The sequence below is a fragment of the Carettochelys insculpta genome, chromosome 19, assembly GCF_033958435.1.
Source record: "Carettochelys insculpta isolate YL-2023 chromosome 19, ASM3395843v1, whole genome shotgun sequence".
Classification (NCBI taxonomy): domain Eukaryota; kingdom Metazoa; phylum Chordata; order Testudines; family Carettochelyidae; genus Carettochelys; species Carettochelys insculpta.
The window spans coordinates 21086253-21110079 of NC_134155.1; the positions used below are offsets into that span (position 1 = coordinate 21086253).

General features: G+C 40.6%; 1 protein-coding gene across 6 annotated transcripts in view; it reads left to right on the plus strand.

Annotated features, from left to right (window-relative positions):
- Positions 1–23827, plus strand: part of RABGEF1 (RAB guanine nucleotide exchange factor 1) — a 39090-nt gene that overhangs the window by 9864 nt on the left and 5399 nt on the right. For 3 of the 6 annotated variants that reach the window (XM_075014095.1, XM_075014094.1, XM_075014096.1), the window contains exons 2-6: positions 3909–4093; positions 9882–10048; positions 14123–14242; positions 19770–19939; positions 21714–21795. In XM_075014095.1, coding sequence (XP_074870196.1) covers positions 3915–4093; positions 9882–10048; positions 14123–14242; positions 19770–19939; positions 21714–21795 — 718 coding nt within the window. In that variant the 5' untranslated portion in view covers positions 3909–3914. The remainder of the gene's footprint in view (positions 1–3908; positions 4094–9881; positions 10049–14122; positions 14243–19769; positions 19940–21713; positions 21796–23827) is intronic. The other 3 variants (XM_075014098.1, XM_075014099.1, XM_075014097.1) reach the window with 2 other exon arrangements.

Consider the following 23827-nt stretch of genomic DNA (forward strand, 5'->3'; position numbering starts at 1 on the left):
GCAGCTAAATACAAAGGTGGAGATAACATGTTCCAAAACAATTCAAGGTGAGGTGGGCAATTAACATTTCTACAGGCCTAGAACAAGGGGATTTAGCAGATTCAATGTTGCTGTAATAAGCCATACATTCAGTGGCATCTTTTAGACTAACTGATATTTTGGAGCATAAGCTTTTGTGGGCAAAGACCCACTTTGTCAGATGCAATGTAGTGGAGATTCCAGAGATGAATTATACAGACTTATGGTGAATGATGGTGTTGCTGTGTAGGATTAAAAGACCCAAAAGATGAGTGCCTTGAGTTAATGAAAGGCTTTTCATGAGCCTGTATGATTTGACCTCTGGAATCTCCACTACTTTGCATCTGATGAAGCATGTCTTTGCCAACGAAAGCTTATGTTCCAAAATATCAGTTAGGGTGGTTTTTATCTTTTATAATTTTTCTGTGTGAGTTCTTCTACCTTCTTTTTGGAAATATAGTGTATAAATTCAAGCATCTGAAGGCAGGGTGGATTGATTTTAAATAAGTGATTTTAAATTACTTGTAATCAAATTTTCTACCAGTACTACATGTCTTAAACAATGGTACAAATCTCATAATTAAAGCATGTCAGTTTACAGTTCAGTACAGCATTTCACAACAATTTTTTTAGATAGAAAATACTGCATAATACTCATTACCTGTGTCAGTAGCAGCAGTACAATAGGAATGGTAAGAATTAAATCACACACAAACACAATAATGCTTACATTTTATTACATACGAACAGTCATACTGGGTCAGACCAAAGGTCCCTCTGGCCCAGTATCCTGTCTGCCAATAGTGGCCAATGCCAGGTGCCCCAGAGGGAGTGAACCAACCAGGTAATGATCAAGCAATCTCTCTCTCTCTTGCCATCCATCTCCAGCTTCTGACAAACAGAGGTTAGGAACACCATTCCTTACCCATCCTGGCTAATAGCCATTAATGGTCCTAACCTCCATGAATTTGTCTAGCTCTTTTTTTAAAATCCTGTTACAGTCCTAGCGTTCACACCCCCTCTGGCAAGGAGTTCTACAGGTTGACTGTGCTGTGTGAAGAAGAAGGTCCTTTTATTTGTTTTAAACCTGTTGCCCATTAACTTCATTTGGTGTCCCCTAGTTCTGATATTATGGGAACAAGTAAATAATTTTTCCTTGTTCACTTTCTCCACACCACTCATAATTTTATATACCTCTATTATATCCTTGCTTGGTCTCCTCTTTTCTAAGCTGAAAAGTTCTAGTTTAATTTCTCTTCATATGGGACCTGCTCCAAACCCCGCTCATTTAGTAGCCCTCTTCTGAACCTTTTCTAATGCCAATTAGTAACAGAGAGAAAGAAAGCCATGCTAGTTTATATACTAAATTATTTTGTTAGTCTTTAAAGTGCTACTTTACTGCTTTTTTGTTTTTCTAATACCAGTGCATCTCTTTTGAGATGGGGTGACCACATCTGTGTGCAGCATTCAAGATGTGAGTATACTGTGGCTTTATATAAGGGCAATAAGTATTCTGTCTTTATTCTCTATCCCTTTTTTAATGATTCCTAACGTCCTGTTTACTTTTTTGACTGCGGCAGTCCACTGCCTGCATGTTTTCAGAGAACTATCCATGATGACTCCAAGATCTCTTACCTGATTAGGTGTAGCTAAATCAGCCCCTGTCATATTGTATGTATAGCTGGGGTTATTTTTTTCAGTGTGCATTACTTTACATTTATCAACTTTAAATTTATTTGCCAATCTCAGTTTTGTGAGATCTTTTTTTTGAAATTTTTCACAGTCTGCTTTGGTCTTAAATATCTTGAGCAGTTTTAGTATCATCTGCAAACTATACCACCTTCAGATAAGTTATGAATAAATTGAATAGGATTGGTCCTAGGACTGATGCTTGGAGAACGCCACTAGTTACCCCTTTCCAGTCTGAAAATGTACCATTTATTGCTATCCTTACATTATCATTAAATCTTAAATGTTACATATATCTTGCACATTTGCAGTTGCAGCAGTCTCCTTAGTTGCTGGCTGACAGCTGTGCTTAAACTCTGTTTTTTGATTTTCAAATTTTATTAATTTGAACAAAGTGCTTAAATATTCAGTGTCCTTAAAGCTTCTGCCACTAGCTTTCATCTTCCCCACTCCCACTGTCAGTTTGATTCAGCTTGACTGAAACAGAGATACAAATTTTCCTGCTTTTTGTATTCTGTCAACTTCTTGCCAAACAATGTTCTTTCTGTGAGGGCAGAAAAAACTACTGCTGTGAAAAGTGGTCTTAGCAATTGAAGGAACTGTGCTTCAAAGTGTCTGGCTAATGATTCCCACCAATTCAGGGGAGTGACTTTGTTCAAAATGTCATCAGTAAACATACACTGATTACATGGTTTTGCTCCAGCCATGATATTTATTGTGGCTGGCATAACTGAAGAGTGATTTTTGAGATGCCCCTGCTATAGCAGCATGATCATCATCTTTAGAAGATAGGTATTAAGGGGGGATATGATTTATTTATTTAATGTTTTAGAAGCAGTTTTTTCATGGAATGCCTATTCACATCGCATGGAACACAGTTTGGGAAACACTGGTATAAGGTAAAAAGCATGCAAAAGACTGTATTTCATGGCCTGCAACATGTTCCATGGTTGTGAATTTAGCAGGGCCCGAACTCCCGAACTAGGAGAAACTGATGAAAATAGTGATTTTTATTCATTTGTGGAGTCTCATTGAAGAGAAGAATGAGCAGGAAGCTGTAAAAGGCTTCTGGTTACAGTAATCCCTCGATTTACGTGGTGGTTACATCCTGGGAAGCCTCCGCATAAACAAATTTCACATAAATTGCGGGGGCACTGGGGAGATCCTTGGAATTCCCCGGACTAGGGGAGTGGCAGCTGGGGGAAATGAGGGGGGGCATCTGTGCAGCCCCCAGCTTCTCCCAGCTGGGGGGCACACAGCTGCTTGTACTGCAGCTTCTCCCAGCTGGAAGATACAGCACTGCAAGCAGCTGTTTGCCCACTGGGCTCTACAGCTGGGGAGCCCAGCATGCAGACAGAGGCTTGCGGCATGGTTTCTCCCAGCTGGGAGAACCAGCATCAGAAACAGCTGTCTGCGCGCTGGGCTCCCTGGCTGGGGGATCTGGGGGCTGGAGGGGGGGCAGTTTCGACTGGCACTTAACTCACGTTAATGTAAATTAAGCGCAAATCAAAAGCGTGCTTCTCGGGGGTTTACTGTACTTTTTAAACTTTCAACAGATGTATAGTTATCTAATGCCAATGCCTCCATGCTAAAATGGCTGAGAATATCAGATGTGTTGTATAATGACTTTTTAGTTTGACTTCTTCAGAGATGGTTATCTTAAATACAAATTATGAATACAAATGCATTTTGTATCTCTTCATTAAGAACCCATGTAATCCACTGTTTGACTTTCTACTGCCGTGCATATTGTGTGATCATTCATAGTCACACACTAGCCTGGTGAGAGTAGAATGTTCTGCTTTGGGAGCGTTTTTACTTATACTTTTAGAGGTATGTGACCACATATGGTGCAAGAAAATGAAGAATCAGACCTCCTGTGTTAATAGTTGTCCTCTATTTAGCATTGACAAAAGCTATATACATTTACATCCATCCTGTGACTGGTTTGGTACTCTGACTGTGTAACTATCAGTTGTGTGTTTTCTAAGTAGTGAAAATTACCTTGGCTTCACTAGCTTTGATTTTTGCCATTTGAATTATTCAACAATTGGAACAAAGAGGGTTGTTTCTCTGTATTAGACAAATGTAACTCTTCTTCAAAATGTTTATACTTGATTGGATTTCTTTAACAGTCCATCAGCAAGCTTCTCGTCTGTTTCTCTATTTATTTATTTTTAAATCTTTCTCTCTTTAAACAGGAAGAAATGAGCCTTAAGTCTGAACGCAGAGGAATTCACCTTGATCAGTCAGAGTTACTGTGCAAGAAAGGATGTGGTTACTATGGAAACCCTGCTTGGCAGGGCTTCTGCTCCAAGTGCTGGAGAGAAGAGTACCATAAGGCAAGGCAGAAACAGATCCAGGAGGACTGGGAGCTGGCAGAGCGGTAAAGAGGCTTCTTTATTCCTTCGTTCTTGTGCAGTAGAATGGCATTCCCAAACAGTATGGCCATCTTCTCTTTAATTGTCCTTTTTGCCTTCAGCGTAGTTGCCAGCTATGGCCTTTGTTTCCTCCTCCAATAGTGATGCTGAGGAGGAAATTTGTCATTTGTGACATTTTTGCATAAGAAACATTTGAAAGGAGCGTTGCTATCTGGTGAGCTAAGGGTAGCAAAACAAATACCCAATAAATATGCTGCATAATCTACATAATAAAGTCTGGAATTCCATGACTAGCACTAGACAGTGTATAGATTCCTTTTAGGGCCATTTTAGTTCAGTCTCTTTTCTTAGATACTGATTTAATAAATTATAGCTGATTATACTTCTCATCTAATATTTTTGTGCTAGTGGTAGCAAGGATAAATATAGCTACCACTTTCAGAGTTACTTCCTCTATTGTGAAACATGGTCACCAGCACTTTGAAGTTTACTTACTTAATATGAAGTTTAAGATTCAAGTACTTAATTATTTTATAAGCATAGTTGTCAAAAATACCTGTCTTGTTTCTTTAACATAGGATTGTTTAGTTATGGAACTTTTTGTGAATGGCTGTTCCTGTTTAATTTCCTATGTAGGTACTTTCATTCTAGACTAAAAGTATCCAGACACGGAGATAATTGGAAACAGTTTTAAACGCACTTCCTACCTTATTCCAGATCAACTTTTATGTATGTGTTTGCTGATTGGCACAAAGATTTGTTTTTTCACATCCTGGGTGAGAAGATGTTTTTGCACTACACCCTTTTAGTAACTTTTGCTATCTTCAGCTGGCCTGGAAATGTCCAGCTGTCAATTCCAGTGCGTGGTGCATTGGATGCTTGCACAATTATCCAGGTCTCTGTTACTTGAAGTCCGCAGTGCTGTAATGCTGAAGTGTATACTATAAACACTTGATGGTTGCATTGCATGTTAAAGCTAGTGAAGAATGTGGCCACATTTGTCAATGAATGTTTGTCCACACGGAAGTTTTATCGTCTGTAATTATTGCTAATATATTTGTACATAATTGTTTGACTTCCAGCATATGAACATTTATAGCATATCCTAGAATGCAATCTGGAATAAATCACAAAAAAATTGTGGAGTATCCAAGCAAGAATGTAGATTATTGTGAGCTAACTCAAGTTAATTGGTAATCAATTCAAATTTTAAAAACTAGAAAAAGAGAACCTCATGTAGACATACCCAAACTGGAGCAGGCTGATGTGAGCACAAGCCTTGTGCTCAATGCTAATACATTGTTTGCTTCAACATGTAGTTCAAGGCATTAATTAATCATCTAGAACAAGGATCAGTAACTTTTCCAAAGCAGTGCGCTGAAATTTGACCTTTACATATGGTCCGAGTGCCAGTGATACTTATCAAAGTCACTGATAGTCCTACTTAAACGAGCATCATTAATAATAAATTCAGATGCAGAGCTTTTACCATTAGTGCATGAAAAGCAGCTTGCGTGCCACTCTTGACGGGGTGCTGGAGGTTGCAGGCCCCTGTACTAGAAGATGATATGGAAGTGTGCCAGTCAGCAGCAATGTTTCCTGTAAGCTGAGCGCTTGGGTGGCCACCCAGCAAAGATTCAGATGCTACCCAGCTGATTAGCAGTGCACCCACAACTGGCAGCCTTTGTGTCTACTGATGGTGCAGATCTGCATGTGCCTTGCTGCACATAACAATTTATTCTAGCCCTATATGTAAAAAATTGAGGGAACTCTGGTTTGCACACTGGGGCCTGAGACCTGTGGTGCATCAGGATGGTGCAGGATCTGTTGTTAGGTGTTCGTGGCCAGACCCGCCTCTGCCAGGAGTCACATGTACACATGCCTAGCACTGACAAGGTGCTGGAAACACTGGCTGCCATTCACATGCTTCCCTCCATCTCAGGGAGGGGGAAACCACATCTGAGCAGTGAACCTCCCCTCCCCCCCGATCCTGCTGTGCAAAGCTCCCTTTTTCATGCCATCTCCAGTTGGTGCCCCTAGCTGGACCCCACTGCACTTCCTCTAACCCTCCAATCAGAGCTTGAAAGGAGCCTGCTGTCCAGGGCCACATGCCATGATTGAACCCCAAAACCTCAGCCAAGGGGGAACCCCATGTGGCTTTCGTGGCCTCCCCTTATGGCAGTGTGTCTAACCATCTCTGTGGCAGCTGGGCCTGCGCTGACCCTTAAAGGGACAGTGTAGGTGGTAGTGGGCAGAGCAGCTCAGGGTCTGGGACAGCCCAGGGAGTGGGATGGTGGGCTAGGGTTTGGAGGTGAACCTGCAGTAATGGGCGTGCTGCAGTTTGCAGGCTGGGAGAGCTGGACGTGGGCAGGAGAGGGGGCTACGTGGGGGCCTGGCATTGTGGCTCTGCAAACAACCCTCTGATCCCATCTCAGGCCTATTAGATATGGCAGCTGAGCTAGACGGGTAGATGTGTGACAAACTTTAGTGCACTCTGGTGCCCTGCCCCTCCTTTCCTTCTATTTCCCCAGGTAATTTAACACACACACCCACCCACCCACCCACCCCCGACTTCCCTTGTACTCCTTAAATGGCAGCATAGAGAGATCTTATCTGAAACAATCAGCAGCTTCTCAAAGAGTGGTGAAGCTTGAATTGGATAGATTTCTTTGAAGGGGTTGAAGTGCCAGCTCCTCTCCCACAGCTCCATATTGAATCTCAGAGAGAAGAATTGGTCCTGCTGACCACCCACCTTTTGCCTCCTCCCCCAACACTGACACCCCTCTCCTTGCAATGCATCAGACACTTGAGGCTCTTGCCTGTGACTCTCCCAGAGAGTTGTGAAATGTTTACAGCTGATTAAAAGCAGTTAAGTAAATGCAGGAGCAGTGGCACCAGTTTCTGGAGAGCTGTGTGAGTGGGGTAAGCTCCCAGCTGCATGGAGGGAAGAGGGCCAGAGCTGACCTCTCAGCTCTCATGCCAATGAAAAGCTGCTGGCGTACTGCTCTTGCCACACGTGCCGGGAGTTGCCAACCCATATCTAGAAGCTGTAAGTCACTGATTCATGGTAAGGGGTATGCAGATGTCTCCTGGCGTTACATCAGCTCATCTAGATACTTGCCTAGTTTTCAATAGGCTACATAAAAAAAAATAGCAAAATCAGTACAGGTTGAATCTCTAATGTAGAACTTTGTCGTCTGGCAACATCCATAATCCAGCATGATTTTACTTAGCTGGATGAGCACTTACCATGGTGTGGCTGCATTTCCCATGGCCCCATAGTTTGTTTCCAGCCACCAGACCTGGCTCTCTGTTCTGTGCTGTTGTTTAGCTCTAACTTACCCCTAAATATCTTCCAAGAGACCAGTAAGCAATGAAGTCTTGGTGATGTGCTAGACAATACTGACACACCCCACCATGGTCCAGCAAATTCTCTCATAGGCCAGGGGTTGGCAACCTGTGGCTGTGGCGCCACATGAAGCTCTTTGAAGAGTTGCTTGTGGCTCCAAGTGCTGACTCCCTTGTGGCTCCAGAGGCTGGAATTAGGCTTACCAGGTGTCTGGTTAACTCTCTGGCTGGCTGGCTTTTTATACAATCAGAAGATGTCCAGGATTTTGCTCAGCCCCTGCAAACTCTTCTGGCAGCCCCCGAGTTTCTTCTCTCTCCCTCTCCCCCCATTGTGTTTACCTCAGCTCAAGTGACGGCTACTCTGGCTAGTCGGAAGAGAGCAAAGTCAGAAACAGAGTGGGCAGGAGTGGAGCTGTGCTAGTAGGTGGTCGGAGGGCTCTCTTCCCTTTTTGTTTAGGGAAATAAGATCTGTGTGGGCCGGTTCAGGCTGGGAGCTCAGCCCCTCCAGTTGGCAGCATGTTGCCAGCCAGTCTGCTCAGGCATTGCCATTCACTGGCAAGGTACGCACTCTCCTCCTGGGGGTGGGTTCAGGCAGGGAGCACAGCCCAGCCGGCACAGTGCCTGCAGCCCAGCTGTGAATGGAGCCAGCCCAGGGTTGGGGAGAAGCAGCTCCCAGGGAGGCTGCATTGCTGCACTTGCTGCATAGAGCTGCCTTAGCCTGAGTTGCTGTACAGTTACTGTCAGGGTTTTGGACATTGTGCTCAAATTAATTAGTACTGAGATTTTTCCCAAGCTATGGACTCGGGGGAGCAGGAGGGAAGAAAAAAGTGTTCAGCTTGGATGGCAAAAGGGTGCTCACGTTTACCGGAGGCTATTGGATTCTCTTCCATCTACTTCCCTCAGTTTCTGGTGATCTAAGGCTCAGGATCTGCTCACCACTGATGACTTACAGCTTCCCTTCATGCTGTGGGCTGTAGGTCCCAGCAATTAGGATCCTTCAAGAGCAAGTTTGCCATCGGCTGGTAGTGAGGATCAGTCAGATAAGTTTTGGTTCATTCGCCTTATCTTTGTGAGAGGAATTAATATTAAACCTATTTCACAGACGAGGCAACTAAGGCTGCGAGAGAGCCAGGCCTCTCAAGTGCTGCAAACTGTGTCTGATAAACAAGCCTTGGCTAACTTCTTTTTGCTGTCAGTGTGCTTTGAAAGCCACTCTGTCTTGTGCTGTTTATGGACCTCTGCTGAAGTTGAACCAATGAAATGCTGAAAAAAGAATTCCTCTCCAGATGCCTCTGCTCTATAAGCACTAGGCAGGGGGCCTAACACTTCATACTAGGGGCACAGTGCAATCAGCCTCCTCCCTGTGGCCTCTGCTGGCTCGCCTCCTCACCCTGGCCATTGCCAGTGGAGCATGACACACAACTTATTGGAGAACAACACTCGCTTCAGGGGCATTGGACAGGGTGGAGAAAGGGGCCTGCTAATTGCAGGGACAAAAAGTGGGGCCCAACATAAGAAAGTTTGCTGACCCTTCCTATACTGTGTGCTCCTAAATTGACCCCCTTTGGATCACCAATTTCTGGTAGTCATTGCCACGAGACAGACTGATCTTGGAGCCTACTAAACTCAGAAAAGGGTTAAATATTTACATGGATCGCATTACAAATTATTGTGTGCACTGTTCTTAAAATAAGCATTACAAAGAGTATAGTTTGGTGTTATTTATTAAGGAGTGTCTCATATTCATGTGCATTGTGGCTCTTGAAGTATTGTTTTTTTGTAACCGAATTTGACAAAATGGCTCTTCTTGCTATTTTGGTTGCAGACCCCTGTCCTAGGCCCTGTTGCAGTCAAACAGTGGTTTTGCTGTCTGTCACCAAGATTGGCATAAACCAAAACAAATTTATTCCCTCATCAGGGGGAAGGAAGGGGTATGTAGTCAGTGATGGTAATTTTGTAATTGTCCTAATAGCATGATTTTGGGGCTCATAATAAATCCTTTTAATAAGTGATAACTGTTCACTGGAGATATTGAAACAGGAAGTAAGCTCTTTATAATTATAATTATAATTAAAATAGTAAATACAAACTGTTCACTGGAGATATTGAAACAGCAGGTAAACGCTTCGTAATTATAATAAAAATACTAAATACAAAATGTTTGAGACAGCTAAAACACAGTCTCAGCCTTGAAGAGCTAAAGTGAAAATGAAAGGACAAAGATTTTTCCTATGACAATATAGAAAGGAAAGATTTGATGTAATGATGAGGAAGTGATGTTGGCAGAAGAATTGATATGGGTTGAGGGACAAGACAAGAATCTGGGAACAGTGACAGGCCTGGGGGACAGAAAGAATAGTAGACTTGTCAGTGCATACGAAGTCAGCTTTACAGTTTTTGTTGTTAGTAACTAGCTGAACAGGTTCTAAATTCTTTTAATTTTAGACTTCAGCGTGAAGAGGAAGAAGCCTATGCTAGTAGTCAGGGTACACAAGGAGCACAGTCGCTCACCTTTTCTAAGTTTGAGGAGAAGAAAACCAATGAAAAGACACGCAAGGTGACCACTGTGAAGAAATTCTTCAGTGCATCTTCCAGAACAGGAGCTAAGAAGGGTAATTCTTACATTTCTGAAACTAGTCGATATACTATCAAAACAAAAGTGCTACTTGACTGCTTTTTTATTTCTGAAACTGTTACTGAATAATATATTCATGGGTTTTTAGAATGCTGTATAGTAACAGTTTACCAAAATATAAGCCAATACTTTATTTTTGGATTTCCATCCTATACTTCATATAGTTAGAAAGTCAGGGTCATCTCAATTGTTTGGAACAATGCAGAAAAAAACTAGAATATCTAAAAACTGAATTCCACTGTTAGTAGTTCCTCTGATCATCATATAGAGGACATAATACCTTCAGATGTGATCACTGGATTCTGTGTCAATGGAGTGTCTGGATCACTTTACACTATGACAGGAGTTATCTCTGTAAATAGTTTTCAGCCTTCCCAAACAATTTGCCACTAAAAGAAATTTGAGGAATGAAATTATAGTGATCTGTAGACAGTGCATGTCTGTGATTAATTCAATTTAAAATAAGTTTTGTTGCTTTTGAGTTAATCTAAATTAATGACTATCAATCTTTGTGTTTTTGTTTGTGAACCCCTAACAAATTTGAAATGGTGATATGGAAATCACAAGTTAAAAGCTACTGGTCTAAATAAACAGTATCGGGAAGGTAGCTGTGTTAGTCTGTAGCTTCGAGAACAAGAAGAAGTCTTGTGGCACCTTATAGACTAACAGATATTTTGGAGCATAAGCTTTTGTGGGCAAAGACCCGCTTCATCAGATGCAAGCGGGTCTTTGCCCACAAAAGCTTATGTTCCAAAATATCTTTTAATCTATAAGGTGCCACAAGACTTCTTCTTGTAAATAAACAGTATTTCTTTTTACAACGTACCCCATAAAATTTGGCTGAGTTGGGTATTCCAGCCCAGATGTTTTGACTAATTAATAGAAAATGAGTTGTCATCCTAAAACTTTCTGTTGATTGTGTCGTGCTTGGGTCCAAGACACGAAAGCTTATGAATTCACACATTTATTTAAATAGGAAAAAATCTTGTGGTGGTGATCTTTATTAAAGCAAAATATGACAGATGTACAGAGAAAGATAATGGCCAGTTACTTTCTCCTGGGGTGTGTCAGTCATGATGGTTTTCCCCAATGAAGTACCTCGCATTTTGACAGAGACATATCCAAATTACATATTAGTTATTTTCTAGTTTTCATTCAGTGTTATGAATATTATGTATCTTATGCATCTTGCACAATAAGCATGTTTAAGCTTCAATTTGCAGGGGTTTTCGCTTCCCATGTTATTTTCATGTAACTATTTTTTTCTCGATGCCAGTGACTGTGGATACTTTGTTCAGGTCACTTTACCTGATATTTCTCTAGCTGACCCTTGGCAGCACATTTTGTGTATTTGATGTCCTCTAATTTAAGTTCAGCGTTATTCCCTTTGTCCTGTACAGCTTCAACTGTAAGGAAGTTCAATTAATAGCAAATTACAGCAACACTGCACTCATATTGATTTAAAAAAAAAAATAAAAAGTTGACACTAATCATGTCATTACAATTATCTTGATCTGTCCAGACTTTGTATATAACTAATTCTTATAACAATTCACAAAAAAGGCCAGTGGGCTGCCATTAGAAACTGCTCAGAAGACCTTTGCTCCCTTCACCTTGAAGGAACATTTAATACATCTCTGAAACAAAGCAAATGGAATTTTCTTCAGATATCACTATTTGTTAAATGATCCTATGAATACAAAGTTGTTTTAAGGAACTTTGCAGATAGACTCTTGTGTTTATGAGGATGAGGAAACTTAGTATTCTTTCTGGGTTGCTTTGTCAGTTAAAATTACCATGAATAATCCTATAGAATGTTACCAAGTTTTCTTTATCTCCGTTTTATGTGACAGATGACACTGTGGAGCATCTGAAGTCAAATATTAATTAGGGCCTCTGATTTCAGTTTTAGTTGATAAACACAAGTAAAACACTCGTAATACCAAAAAAAGATTCTTTTATCTAAGGGCTTGTCTACTACACGCAGCAGTAATGCAGAGTGCAGGGGTTTGATTTCTGAAGTGGACTAATGATGTAAACCCTGCTAGTGCACATTAGCACTACTGCACCTTAAGGTAGCTCTGCTGGAAACAAAACAACATTACAAAGATTCCAGTATTATATACTGTAATGAGTAATGTAGATGATTTACATTACCCGTTACAGAATGCAAGAGAGTTCTGAAAACCATAATATTTGGAAATGTTCATAAATTCAAAAATTGCTAAATCCTCAAAAATGAAATAAATTTTAAAAAATCCAGCAGTCCTAATGCTAATACAGGTTGAACCTCTCTCATCTGGAACACTCTCATCTGGCAACATCTGTGATCTAGCATGATTTTAGTTAATCAGATGACCGCTTATGGGTTTGGCCAAATTTCCCACGGTCTGTTTCCAGCCACCAGTCGTGGCTCTGTAGTCAATGGTATTATTTAGTTTCAGTTTACCACTAAATAGCCATGTCTACACTAGCCCCAAACTTCGAAATGGCCGCGCAAATGGCCATTTCGAAGTTTACTAATGAAGTGCTGAAATACATATTCAGTGCCTCATTAGCATGCGGGTGGCCACGGCACTTTGAAGTAGGCGGGGTCCTTTCGAAAAGGAGCCCTGTCGGGATGAGCCGCGTCAATTTCAAAGTGCCGCGGCCGCCCACATGCTAATGAGGCGCTGAATATGCATGTCAGCGCTTCATTAGTAAACTTCGAAATGGCCATTTCGAAGTTTGGGGCTAGTGTAGACATGGCCAATGTGATCTAAGAGCCCAGTAAGCAGTGAAAGTGTTGGTAATGTGCTAGACAGTATTGACTTCCCGTGATCTGGCAGGTTCTCTCGTCAGATCCCAAGAGTGCTGGATGAGAGAAGTTTCACTCTAGTACAACATGGACTAACTGGTTTTGTGTCCAGAGTCACAGAAGGTAACCATAGATGGTACCATGGTAAACTTCTAGCAAAGTGATTTTTCTTTATCAGAGCAAAAGCAAAGAATGACCAGCCCTTGTAGGGAACAGCTATGATAAACTTTAAATGAAGCACCTTGACAAATGTAACAAGTAAATGTACATGTTGGTCAACCAGTGTAATTCCTTCTTCAACGGGGCAAGAATCCTGTCACCCTAAGCATTCATTATTAGAATTAGTCGTACTAACAGTGACTTTCAAGTCACTTAACAAAACTGCTTTTATGTTTTGCATTATGTGCTTAGTGGCCACAATAGCCAGACTAATAAAAAATTCAGTTTAAAACTAAAATTTAAAAAATGGATTAAGTGCAGGGACTGAATGAAGCATGTATTTGAAATGGCTAGAGTAACTGTAGGTTGTAGCAATTATTCATGCTCCTCAAAATCTTTTCAATTAAGATGCATACGGGCATAGCTATTCTTTTGATTATATATTGGGTTGGGTGTCATTCCCTGCTCCCCATCCCCCCCAAAAAATTAGGTTTTAGCTTACAAAAACTCTGTTCTTCAAAAATTTTTCCCATGTATAAGTTCACAAGCAAGGGCTAGCCACACTTTGTGTGGTGGTGATATAGTTTAGGAATTGGAGGGAACACTTTATGAGAAATATTCATTAACCAGATGTCTAAATGTTGTGGAAATGCTCTTTTGAAGCAGTAAGCAACACCAGACAATCTGAATATGTCAGATAATTTTGTTAGGAAAACTAAGTTAGTGTAACCAGTGTTCCCCTCAAGGAATATATATATATTTTTTTCAAAAAGGAGTTTCTGAAGCATCAAGTATATTTTCCTACTAAGGAAGGTTGGCAGTGATTGGTCTCAGTTCTGTAGACACACTGCATGTTTCCTTGAGATAAGGCATGAAATGTACTTTGCTTTCATTTTGGAGTGACTACTTCTCAGTCCATGAATGCCACCTGGCTAAGCAAAAACGCATCTCAAAGCACTGAATGATTTAATTCCTTGTCCCTGATTCATAATAGTAACATTCTTCTCATTTCCCATGTTCCTCCCTTGTTTTTCCTCCTTACCACTTGACACACTCTTGCTCTTGGTGTCTTGCTTGCTTTTGCATTTATTACAGTGGCTCAAGAGAGAAACCTTAAGCAAGGACAGCTTGGGAGGGAGCGAAATGCTGATAACATTCTCAGGGACTTGAAGGAGATTTTTACTCCCTCCTGGGAGCTGGCTTTCCCTACTGAAGGTAACACAGCATAGCTTGAGAGAGCTGTCTGCTAGTTCTAGTAAGTTTATATTTAGTTGGGTTTTGCAAAATCCAAACTAGAGTTGTGCCAGCTATAACTTAGGCCATTGAATATAAGAAAGGCAATGCTTGAAATCATTATGTGCATTTTATAGCTAGTTTATCAAATGGTAAATTTGAACCAACAAGTTGTCTTTTGGGGGGAAAAAGTGAAACTTAAGTTTCCATGCACAGTACTTCAGGAATCAAACTATAAAGGAACAAATTTCCCCTTTTTAAACATAGGCTGCGTCTACACGTGCACGCTACTTCGAAGTAGCGGCAGTAACTTCGAAATAGCGCCCGTCACGTCTACACGTGTTGGGCGCTATTTCGAAGTTGAAATCGACGTTAGGCGGCGAGACGTCGAAGTCGCTAACCCCATGAGCGGATGGGAATAGCGCCCTACTTCGACGTTCAACATCGAAGTAGGGACGTGTAGACGATCCGCGTCCCGCAACATCGAAATAGCGGGGTCCTCCATGGCGGCCATCAGCTGGGGGGTTGAGAGATACTCTCTCTCCAGCCCTTGCGGGGCTCTGTGGTCACCGTGGGCAGCAGCCCTTAGCCCAGGGCTTCTGGCTGCTGCTGCTGCAGCTGGGGGTCCGTGCTGCATATACAGGGTCTGCAACTAGTTGTTGGCTCTGTGTATCTTGCACTGTTTAATGAAAGTGTGTCTGGGAGGGGCCCTTTAAGGGAGCGACTTGCTGTTGAGTCCGCCCCGTGACCCTGTCTGCAGCTGTGCCTGGCTCCCTTATTTCGATGTGTGCTACTTTGCCGTGTAGACGTTCCCTCGCTGTGCCTATTTCGATGTTGGGCTGAGCAACGTCGAAGTTGAACATCGACGTTGCCAGCCCTGGAGGACGTGTAGACGTTATTCATCGAAATAACCTATTTCGATGTCGCAACATCGAAATAAGCTATTTCGAAGTTGGGTGCACGTGTAGACGTAGCCATAGAGAATTAGTCTATATGCTTGTTCATCTTTATTAAAATGTAACAAGCCTCTGAAATACTACATTAAAATAAGTATGTGAGAAATAGGATGTCAGTTTGTAGAAATTTGCTTGAATTATACCCAGTAAATTATCAAAAATATCTTCAAGCCATAGTGACATAAATCAGGGGAGAGCAATTTTGTGTTGAGGTAAGTGACATTTTTATCAGAGCTGAATGATAACAGAATGGGCAAAGTAGCTGCTTTAGGCCTTTGTCCAAAATCTTAGCCATGGCATCTTATTTGGCATTCTCATGTTCTGGTCTCTGATTTTTTTTTTTTTAAAAAAAATCTGATTTGCAAAGTGTCTTTACTGTACAGATTGTATCTGCTAAATGCATGTTATTTTTTGGCGAAGTGTACTAGAAAATGTTTTTTCATATTCGTATTCACTGACTTTAGTCCAAGTAATGGCATAACCATAGTGTGAAGCAGCTGGAATGCTATTGTTTTGATGTGGCACCAGTTCCCACAGGGAAATGAAAGCAAAAGGAGATATTTACGTAAACGATATTTATTCTTCTTATAAAAATTACCCATAAGTCCCCACACTACTTCAGTTTTTGTGGTTTTGATTATATCTCCTTGTAGGCTTTTCCTAACCTGCTCAGATAGGCTTTATTCCTTTTCTGTGATTAAATTCTTAATAAATGTGTATGCTCACTTATTATGGAATAAGTGTGGTAAAGCATGTCACTGAAATTGTCTCTTACAGATTTACGTATCTTATAGAACAATACACAGTATGCTGCCTCACGTCTCAACCAAGATTTCTGTGTAGAGAGTAGTAGCACATAAAATTGCAACCTTCCTGATTCATATTAAATCATTACACATTTGGGTGCTCTAACAATTGGAGAGTAATTATTTTAAACTGCAGCACAAATGAAAAGTGCTCTAAAATTTTACAGCCATATATGTAGTAATTTTTTTCGAGATGGAGGCTATTAATTAACTTTACTAAGCAAAATATATTAAATGAAGTTTTTTAAACAGAGCTTTTGAAGTTCATAAACAAAAACCAGAAACAGGAGAATGGGACTCCCATTTTTATGAATGTCATCATTCACAAAGGAATAGGTGGATAATAGAATTTCGTGCTGATAAAGTTGAACACCAAAAGATGCCAATTAGCTAATGTGCCATATTCACTTAATAGTTAATTTAAAATAAATTATAAAATTATTCTGTGTAATTTAGTGAATATTTGCAAAACTAATGCTTTTTTTAAAAGTTCTCTTTTAAAATGCATATTCTTAACCAACTGGATATGTAATACTACATTTAGTAAATGATTTACTCTATCATGGCAATCTACTAGACTGCATTTAAATATCATTCAAGTTATTGTGGATACATCACTCTTGCATACTGCACAAAATCCCTGCTTTGAATCTTTAGAATTTTTTAAAATTTCTCTTTATATTTAACGAACAAGGTGTGCGTATCAATAGAAATGACCAATATTGCTAAAACAAATCTAATCTGAATTGATAGAAATCAAATTCTTCTATTTATATGGGTTGCAAGGAGTCAACTTTTAACACATACAGCTAACTGCATTACTTGTAATAGCATCTATACCGATTTCCATCGAGAAGACTATATTGCTAACTTGAGAAGCCCTCAGAGTCTCTTGCTTAAGCATTGCTGGCCAAATTCATCCCAGGTGTACAACTCCATTGAAATAAGTGAAGTTGAACATGAGATGAATCTGATAGTGTTCTGACTAGAAAAAGTCATATTGAATAAGAAAACAAATTAAATACATGAACTTAAGAGGAAAATAACTTGCACGTTATTTAAAGGAGACCTTTGGGGGTTTTGTACATTTATTTAAAGGAAACCTTTGAAGTCCTGCATGTGTGGCTACTGACATTGTGCTTTCTCCTGTTCTGCATGTTACAAATGGGTTTGTGTTGAAGAGCTGCTTACTAAGAATGTTTTCATGGCTTTTTTGTCTCTTTGCTTCTTGCTTTCACTATGTTCGTTTGCATCATCATACTTTCAATCATTCATTTTGACAGTGTTGGCTGGCAAGCTCAGAAGTGGGTGTGCTAAACTTGGAATGGGGAGATTCTATTGAATTTGTACATCATCTTTAATGTAGCATCTAAAGTGCAACTGATATCTATCTTCTGGAAATGTACATCATAAAATGCATGGAAACCCATGTTAATGTATGCATCTACAGCTTTGTAAACTTGCAACCATTACTGAAACAAATACCACTAAATAAAGGGTTACAGTTTTTCCCATCTGTTGTTGATCTCCATGTAGAAAATTGGAGCATATTTGGTGATTCTGCTGTGATTTAGATGTTAAAGCCACATTTTCATTTATAGTAACACTGCTCTGGCAATACAAAGGTGTTAACATGTGGGCATATAACTAAGTTTAATTCTGGAGGAATATTACATCACTTTGTGCGTGCAGAATTATTTTTGATGGGAAAGGAAAGAGTGACTGCAAATATGGTCATTTGTCCTCTCCTTGGCAGCACAGACAGGTTGTCTTGGGCACCCAGAGCAGCTGGTAGAGACATAAATCACCAACAAGAGGAGGGTCCTGGGCAGGGTGTGTGTGTGAGAGAGACAGACAGACAGATTCTGTCCCTCTTGCTCAATATTGCAGTATGCTTAGCATGGAGGGGCAGGGCTTTGGTGGATTTCTGAAGAGGTAGGTAAGGAGCTGGCTCTGGTCCCTCAGTCAGAGCAGAATGTAACAACTTGCCTGCTTAGTGAATTGTTCTCAGTGTTCTTAAGGAATTCCCTTGGAGTATAAAATAGGTGTAAAAAATTAATGCTCCTTTACATTACTTCTACTAGTACTTAACTCTTGTATTCCACATGGAGCACAGGTCATCTGCAAGTCTTCCCCACTTCACTCTGTTTTAGGACAAAACTTCTGGCTGGCTCCCAGAGTATCCCAGTTGTTGTCCTTCAGTCTCAGTAGACCTTCTCCATGTTGTCTGAGGTCTTCCTTTTTTGTGTTTTCCTTGGGGGTTCCATGTGAAAACTTGATGGACTATATTGGATGATGGTTTTCTGAGAGTGTTGCCTAGCCATCCCTACTTTCTTCTCTTGATTTCAATGTCGGTTGGTTCTTGTCCCGCCTCTGTGCCAAAGCGCCTCATTTGTGTCGAAGTCTTGCCATTTGATGTGAAGGCATCTGTTTATGAATGTCTGTAGCTTGTGATTTCAAGAGTTTAGTATAGCAGGTCTCGCATCCATACAAGAGCACGCTCTTCACATTTGTGTTGAAGATCCACAGTTTTGTCTTCACAGATATTTTGTGAACTCCATATGGGATGGAGAGGCTTGAATGCAACTGTTTCCTTCCCTATCCTAGTATTGATATCCTTATCTTTTCCTCTATCTAGTTCCATAATACTCCCCAAGTAGGTAAACTGCTCCACATCTTCCAAGTCATCCACTCCGAGTGAGATGGTGGTGGTGTTGGACTGGTTGATCCTCATTGTCTTGGTCTTTCCCTTGTTAATGCTCATTCCAGTCATTGAGGCAGTTTTGTCTTGTGTTGTGATATTTTCATTCGTGCTTTCATGTCGGTGTGAAAGGAGGGCGACATCATCAGCAAAATCAAGGTCCTCCAGCTGTTTGAAAAGTGTCCACTGAATGCCTCGTTGATGGCCATATGCTGTCCTGTTAATAATCCAGTCCATTGTGATCAAGAACAGGAAAGGTGACGATAGGCACCCTTGTCGCACTCCCAACAGTATGCTGAAGGATTCTGTCAAGACTCCTTTACATTGCCAGAGTGGGTAAAAGATATTATGGCCTTTTTAGTGCTTTTGGGGCTTTAGCGATTAGAACTTAGGAAATTTTTGGAACAAAAATTTAGATATCAGAATGTGGCCCATGAACTGTTGGCTACTGACCTTTTGAAGAGTCTCAGCAGCTGATGTAAATTGTGAGTTTTAAGTTCCTAGCCCTAACTAAATCTTCAGTTCCCTATGATGTAACACTGAGCAAAAGGCTGCATATATTTATTGACAAATAACTTCAATTAAAGGGTCAATAGTAGTTACGTTACTGTTAGAAAGTGAAGGTTTGATTATTTCCTCCAACGCTCCTCATTTTCGTTCTTCAGCCATTTCCAGTTCAAATAAATTACCAAAATAATTGAAACCAGCTTGATTATATTACATTATTTCGAAAAAATATGCAAAATTTTACATATTTCGCACAGAATTCCCTCAGGAATATAACTTGCATCTACCTTGTTTGTTATACTGTCAAAATTAATGTCAAGGGTCATTAAAGTAAGTGGGAATCTGGCCTTAAATATTTGTGACTGTCAGCGTAATAGGCAGTTGCATATAGCTGCATTTAGTCGTGGTTCAACCTGTCATTATTTAATATTGCTTTCTTCAGAAAAGTAGAATATTCATCTTTATGTATAAAAGTTTAAATTAGGTTTGTCTTGTTATAATTTTTACAATTAATCTCTAATTGTTTCGGATTTCGTTAGCAGAGATTCAGGAAGCTAAGGCTCCTAGCCCTTCTATAAACAGGCAGACCAGCATTGAGACAGATCGAGCATCCAAGGAGTTTATAGAGTTTCTCAAGACCTATCATAAAACTGGTCAAGACATTTATAAGCAGTGCAAAATGTTTTTGGATGCAATGCATCGGAAAAGGGTAGGTATATTACGTGCATTCATATAAGTGAGATATGAGTGATTTAAGCAGAAGCAAAAGATTTTAATTCTTTATATGAAAGCTGTAAGTTTTCAACTGAAGTACACTCATCCCTCATTTAATGAGTATTTACTTACAAGTACTTGCTAAAGCGAGGGATGCCTATACTTACCACTGTTCGCTATCTGAGTGAACTTCCCCTGCTCATATGAGCCAGCCGCTGGGTCCCTGGTCAGGGCGCGGGGAGACCTGCAGCCCTGTGGCTGGAGTGGAGCTTGGTTCAGGCACTGGGGGGACCTGCAGACCCGCAGCGGGAGTGAAGCCATCCGTGGGGTCCCTAGCCAGGGTGCTGGGAGATGCTCAGTCCTGCCCAGCCTGATCCAAACACTCATCCTGTGGCAACTTCCCACACATCACGCACCCCATCCACTTCCAAACTGCCCCACCCGCTGCACACCCTTCCCTCCTGCCCCAGGCACCTCTGCTGCAGCCGGTAGGAACAAGCCACCAGCCACCTGCAGGTTTTAACCCTCCCTCTCACTCATGGCCCCAAGCTGCCCCCAGACTTTAACACTCTCCAACCCTCCCCCCAACCGAAGGTTCACTTACGTTTCCAAAGCAGCACCACCTGCTGCCACTCTTTCACTGAGGTGGGAGCATTAGGAACCAATCAGACACTTACATGTATTTTAATGGTAATTTAATGTCCCTCTTACGAGTTTTCGCCTATGAGCAGAAAGTTGGGAACCAATTGTGCTTGTATAGGGAGGGATGAGTGTATTGATGTGGCTCTAGTGCCATCTAGGGTTGAAAAGATACAACATTGACAAGGCTTTTTATTTTCTTTGAAAGGTTATTGGGGTTTGTTATAAAATTTGAAATTTGTGCAGAAAATAACTTAGTTTTCTGGGTAAATATTGGGGGCAGGAGGACAGGAAAAGCAATCAAAAGAGAAAAGAATTCTGAATGTAAACACAGTTCGATGGTGTGGTTTATACTGTGGACTGTACATAAGCAGTACTTATGCTTACCAAAGTGTATGCATACATATCTTCCACTGCAATGGACTAACTTATTAGCATAAAATGCATTATCACATTTTCTTAACGTAATCAGTATTTTAATGTACTTGATAGATCCAAAATTTGTGAGAGAATTGATAAGAAAAACAATGCTTTATAGAGAAAAAATCTGGGAATTTTGTGGCCAATATATTTAAAAAAAGGTCTTTAAACATTGATTGTTACTACTACTTTGTTCAGTTTCAACTATAGCAATACAAATGGCAAACTTAACCTGAAATTCCAATTAATTTTATTTCACCATTTTCATTATCACTTGCCTTCCTTTATCTCATTCATAAGTCATTGAAAACAGCGCAACATTCATGAACCTGTTGCTTACTTTAAATATATATTTTAAAAAAGTGTAAAATACTTTTAGGGTCCCTGAAACTTTAGAATATTAAAATTATTCCTTTTGTCATTCTAAAATGTCATTACTTTTGCACTGCCCAGCCCCTGCTTTAAATAGACCTGCTCCATTATACCCCTTCCTATTTGTGGCTTTGAGCAAAACAAAGTTGGTCTTCAGATCACAATATTGATAAAACAATTTGTCCCGTTTCATGGATCTAATAAGTCTGTGTTCGGTGGAATTCTTGCTCCTGTTAAATATTTTCCTTGTAAAAATAGGTACATTACGTCTATGCCATTTACAGTTTGTATGGCACCATGCTGTTTTTTCCACTTTTAAGATCAGTTTTCTTTCCTAGGAATTAAGTATTGAGGAACAATCTGAATGTGCCCAGGACTTCTATCAAAATGTAGCAGAAAAATTACAAACCCGTTGTAAAGGTATCAGACTCTTCTTTCTCTCTCGTCTTACCACTGAACCACTATAACGTTGAGATTTAGGCCATTTGCATCTCCTAAATCTCTCATTTTAGGCTCTCCTTTCTCTTTCCACATGTTATATTGTTACTTTTACAATAGTAAACACCCTAATAAGAACTATTCTGAATAACATAACTTTCTTTAAGGTTCTGTAAAGTTTTGACATTTAAATTGTCAAATGTATATAAATGTTTAAAAACCCTGTCAACTAACAATTTAGTTCACAAAATATTTGTTCGTCCATAATTTAAAAAAAGTGAACTGTTTTTTGACTGATGTAGTCATAGCCTTTTCATTTTTTCCCCCCTACCTATGCAGTCGTCTTAACTGTTCTGCAATGTAACTTGTATTATTTGTATGTAATCTGTATGTTTTTTGTATTCGATACGCTTGGTAGGCAGGGTATTGTAGTGAGTGTACTTTGAATGGCCCATATCTGACTAATTATTCCCAAAAACTTTGACTTCTTGCCTCTAAGTGTAGTTACATATGTATGGAAGCGTGTGATAAATTCAAAAAGCTTCAAGTTCAGATATTTTGTACTAAAAATGCATAGTGGCAGAACCAAAATTAAAATTTGTAGTACAGACTAATTCTTCTTAATCTATTTGTGTGTCATGTGTTTGTCCACAGTCAGTATGGATCTGAGTGTAATAGGCATGACTATTCTGACCTTTTGAAAAAAGCCCATTTTCCTTTTTTTGGTTCCTGAGAAGCAGACATTCCAAAGTAGAAAGCAAAGTATTTTACATTTCTTCAAACTTTAAACTGTACCCAGCAGCTTATCTGTTGAGGGGTGTTGAGTAATTTTTAACATAGCTATTATACCTCTATTGAACTAGAAACCTGTTTGATCTTCAGCTTCATGCATTGCTGTGGACCTAGACACATGCTTATCTCACAGAATTCACATCCAGGCTAGGTCTACAGTATGTGATAGTCAAATTTAAGACAATTATTTCAATTTTTACAGTGTCATTGTCTTCACTGTAAATACCATTAGCTCTATTTTATGGAGCACTAAGATTATAACATCATCAAAAGCGGGTGGGCGTAGCATCAAGTTCGAATTAACAAGTTTGACTGAAGGCTAGTGTGGAAGTGCTATGTCTCTGAATCGAATTCCTTAGCCTCCAGAACCCATATGTATACCCCAGTGCCCCCCAGTCTTCCACTCTGGCTGCTTCCATCTCTGCCACTCTCCAGGTGCACAGGAATTAGGTAACGGGAAGCCCATGAATTTGAATTCATCACCAGGAAGCCCGTGGTTGTGGGGTCATGCATGTAGGAGAGTCCTGAGAAACTTCTTTCTGAGGTTTTCGTTTGTGCAGAGGGCCCCCCACCCCCACCACAGGTGCCATGCAGTTGGGGTCTTTCCCTCACCCAACCATCTCATGTGGCTAGACCCCGACCCAATAGAAGGACCTGCCTGCTGTTCAGAGTGGACCATGCTACCAGGCAGCACCATGTCCTGGCTGGTACATGGTGAGGGTTCCAAAGGTGGGAGAGATTTTCAGGAGCTTGCTACTCTGTGGCCACATACCCCACACCCCGCTATGGCAATGGGGCGGGGCCATCCTGCAACACAGTCAATCAGGGGTGGACCCCCTGCTTGAGCGACACTGAAGGGACCTCATTAACTGGCCCTTCATCTTCTAACCCACCCAATCCTCTCCACAACCACTGGTGGGGCATTTTTTTCCCATTCTGCACCAGCAAAAATACCCAGAATGCTACAGGGATGCAGAAACTATGGGATAGGTTCCCACAATGCACTGCTGCAAGAGTTGATGTTTGGTGATTGAATGTGGCAGAAATAAGTCAGCTTTGTGGGGAATCTGAGCGGGGGGAGGGTAAGGATACTTGGATTTCAATTTATAAAACCCAGCATTACAAAATCAAATTTAATAAATTTGAATTTATCTCATAGTTTAGATGTAGCCTCATTCCTTACTGTTGTACCTTTACATCTGAAAAATACTAGATTCAGTGC